The sequence below is a fragment of the Mizuhopecten yessoensis genome, unplaced genomic scaffold, assembly GCF_002113885.1.
Source record: "Mizuhopecten yessoensis strain PY_sf001 unplaced genomic scaffold, ASM211388v2 scaffold8123, whole genome shotgun sequence".
NCBI lineage: Eukaryota > Metazoa > Mollusca > Bivalvia > Pectinida > Pectinidae > Mizuhopecten > Mizuhopecten yessoensis.
In genome coordinates, this window is record NW_018407390.1 from 2,386,526 (window position 1) to 2,390,465 (window position 3,940).

A 3,940-nucleotide genomic window follows, 5' to 3' on the forward strand; every position below is an offset into this window, starting at 1 on the left:
GATTGACGTGTCATAAAATTGGTAAGGCAAAGAGGGAGTTGCTAATCCCCTTCACTATACGTCCCTGCATTAAATGAATATAACTTGTAAATTGATTATGCATGTGTCATAACGAAATACTTGTACCTGGTGTTTCTTCCTAAAAATCCTATACTGAATAAAAATGCAAGCGAGGATGAAAAGAGTGACGATCGAAACATACAGGTAGGAAAAACGACTAGACGAAAATGATAATAACATCATTCTAACATTTGTTAATTGTAGTCATTGTCCCATTTCCTACACAATGTATAGTAATTGTGACCACAGTTGTCCAGACGTCAGTATACATACCTGACATAAGACCATTGATATAATGACGCTGGCCCAACGTTACATTCCTGCACAAGATGCGGTACCAGACATTAGACCAACGACGTACTGATGTCACCCAATGTTATATTAGATACGTTGAAAGAACATTGGGCCAACATCAGAATTAAATTAGCAGTTGTTTAACCATCGCTTAATTAGCTCCTGAACGTCAAGCCAACTTCACTACGATGGACAAATGTATGTCGAGCCAGCGTTGGTTGCCGTTGTCGGGCCAACATTTGGCCAACATTTGACCCCAGGGACCTGAGCGTTTGTTACAGCTATATTTGGACTTAATTAAGCTAAAGTGTTAATAAGGTTGAGGTCATAACACACAGCGCAATATGCCGAAACATGCAGTGTCGGTTGCTTTAGCGAAAAAAATGGCTGCGCTTCCAGCCAATCACACCATGGGTCTTGGCACACGCTGACCTCAACCTCATTAATATTAAAAAAAGTGGCACGATGACTGCGAAAAACTTTGAAACTCTGAAATGGCATGTGTTTTTGGAGGAAATGGAGATCATGTCCGCGAAAGGATAATGCATTTTACGTGCATATAGGAAGTTTCAAAAAGAAAAATTATCCATCTTTCCAGTAGATCAACTAGAAATGTTGTTTATGATGTAAGAAAGTTAGTTGGGGTCGACTTTTCGACATCGAGAGCTTTCCGCCCTTCTCGTATAAATGATCATGTGAACGATGCGCACGAGATAACTACGACCAGTACAGTACTGGCGTGTTTGTTCACATTCGTCCTATAATACCCAAATCTAGCTATGAAGCCAGCTTTAATTTGCCGGTGCTCCAGTACCTGTCTATTAGGGACCGTGCAATGATCAATGAACGAGGCATAATCCCCACGTCCAGACTGTTTATTAGTATAAAATGTACCCTATATTAATTACCCTTTCTTTTCTTGTCTCCCACACGAACAATGTGCTGAACAACGTCATCATCTGCTACAAAAGATACCGAGACACATTTTCTACGAGGTCGTCCCGTCGCCATATTTCCCGCGAAATCGTAAATATGAGGAACTCTTCACTTAGGAGGTAATTTTCTCGTATTATACGGTAAGCAGCCCTGATTTGGTTGATAAGAGATTCTAATTAATTGCTGTTGGAGACTAGTGAAGATATGCTTATTTTTATGTCTTAAGTCACTGTTCAGTTTTTGTTTTCGTCAGGTAAACTATGTGTATACTACGACGGTTTTTAAATTTTCTTAACTAAGTGTACGTGTGCTTCTTTCATTTTCCCTATATATTGCACAGAATGGACGTGAAGGGGTTATGTCATTGATTTACATACTTTGATAGTATTAATTCACTCTGAAATGCTTCCATTTAATTCTATTTTCTATTATAATGACTATATATATGTAATGCCAGTCTAGCAGCTGAGCCAGACCAGGATTCGAACCTGGGACCACTAAACTCTAGCCAGAGGCTCTCTCCAATGAAGCTTCTAGGGTTACATTTGCGTATCCCGGTTGAAACGGAACGTGTGGCGCAGAAATTTTCCACGATTAACCAACGCACTTGGACCGTTCTATAAGCAGAGTTAAAAATGCACAGTAATGTATCAAGAATAATATGCCCTTCTTTCTTCCATCCACTAAATTACATAACGTATCTTAAAAACTACATGGGACTTGACATTGTTTTAGAAATAAACAACGCAAACTAGCAATAGTCAGCATTTTAGTTTCGGTCAGGTACGTCTGGACCCCTCAATCTACACGTGCTAAATTTTCCTGAGGTCAGCCTCGGTCCAGATCTGTGCCTGTCGTTTTCTTTACAGGTCAACCGTTTCAACCGAATACGCGAATGTACCCCTGGTCACCGAAAGGCAACTGATCAAGTCTTGATATGCAAGAGACGCATTAAACAACTATTTAGTATATGTACGCCGTAAAAAATGCCACATGAGGAATTTATGCCAGGCATAATTTATCGATCTCACAAAATCAGAAATTTGATTAACTTAATTTGTGACACTTCATTATATTGTTTAATGGAAAGCTACCCCAATTGATATGGTATGATACAATGTCCATAACAATTCTTATAAAACAGAACATAAAAAGTTGCTACGTTAAATGAAAATAATGTCTCATTGATGTGGCATAATATAATCATATAAAAAAGCCTTTCTGTCATCTGATTGGCTTATGACATTTTTGAGTACTGTACCATATTTGCAGTAATAGTGCTAAAATGTTACTTCTGACATTGTAGTCCATATGTACCGTAATACATTGTACCAAGTTTTTCAAAATACAACTGTCCATTTTACCAGTTGTCTTGCAAAATTTGCTCCTTTTAACATCTTTTCTGGCTCAGATAACAGAAGATATATATATATACAAATGTTGGTATACAACTTTACAGGCCCAGATCTTGAGTGGGGCCTTTTTGTGTAAGGATACAAATATTTTATTTGCTCAGACAGGGATATGTATATTGGTATATTTCTTGAGGTTTATAGGGAGCTACCAGGGTTGAACTGAGCTCTGGGTTAAGGTTCCAATACAATATGTTGTCTTCATGTAGGAGGTATTGCATATGCCATTACAGGTTTAGATGCAGCTAGTAAATGGGAAGAGGACTGGCTCATGAAATTCCACCTAGACAAATGCACCCTACTCGCTATATCACCAAAACCGCACACAAATTAAACACCAATACACACTCCATGACCACACTCTAGAATCTGTAACTTCAAACAAATATCTAGGCATCACACTTCAAAACAACTTAAAATGGGACAAACACATTAACAACATCACATCAAACGCAAATAAATCACAAGGCTTTCTCAAACACATCCTAAAAATAAATTCACCACACATAAAAGAACATGCATTTAAGGCCATTGTAAGTCCAAAACTCATATACTGTTCTTCAGTTTGGGACAGCACGATACGTCGTAAACAAATACCATAACACAAGCTCAGTCACAGATATGATACACAACTTTCAATGGCCAACACTACACACACACAGAACAAGAACACACATTATTCTTCTCTACAAATTGATATACTAACAAGTAGGAATACACACTAACAATCTCATCCCTGGAGACACCAGAACACGTCAAGGACACAACCTTAGTTACAGACATATCTACACATCCAAAGACACATACAGACACTCATTCTTTCCATACACGTTAACACAGTGGAACCTCCTACCAAAAACAATAATCAAATCAGAAACACTAGTAGAATTCAGGACATGCACCACATATAACATAATCGAACATATACAAAACCTACAACAGAACTAACACTCCCTGCTTTTAACCTGCTTTTATCCAATAGGAAATTAAAAAATATAAAAAACCAAATTGCTGTACATAGCAAAGCACTACAGCACAACACCACAATTCCTTAATTGTCAATATTGACGGAGGAAGGTTTAAAGATGAAGATAAAGATCATGATCATGCATCTTGTATTCTGATATTACACCCTACATCTCTCATCATCTTGTATTCTGATATTACACCCTACATCTCTCATCATCTTGTATTCTGATATTACACCCTACATCTCTCATCATCTTGTATTCTGATAT

The 3,940-nt window shown here is 37.8% G+C and overlaps 2 protein-coding genes across 4 annotated transcripts in view; one reads left to right on the forward strand and one right to left on the reverse strand.

Moving 5' to 3' along the window:
* The window catches only part of LOC110454987 (origin recognition complex subunit 2-like), a 17,883-nt gene extending 16,497 nt beyond the window's left edge, over positions 1-1,386 (reverse strand). The window contains exon 1 of the mRNA XM_021504841.1: positions 1,263-1,386. Coding sequence (XP_021360516.1) covers positions 1,263-1,365 — 103 coding nt within the window. The 5' untranslated portion in view covers positions 1,366-1,386. The remainder of the gene's footprint in view (positions 1-1,262) is intronic.
* An 11-nt stretch (positions 1,387-1,397) lies between these two features.
* The window catches only part of LOC110454988 (thiamin pyrophosphokinase 1-like), an 18,921-nt gene continuing 16,378 nt past the window's right edge, over positions 1,398-3,940 (forward strand). For 2 of the 3 annotated variants that reach the window (XM_021504843.1, XM_021504845.1), the window contains exon 1: positions 1,398-1,430. The gene's annotated coding sequence lies outside the window, so the exon portion shown is untranslated. The other variant, XM_021504844.1, reaches the window with a different exon arrangement.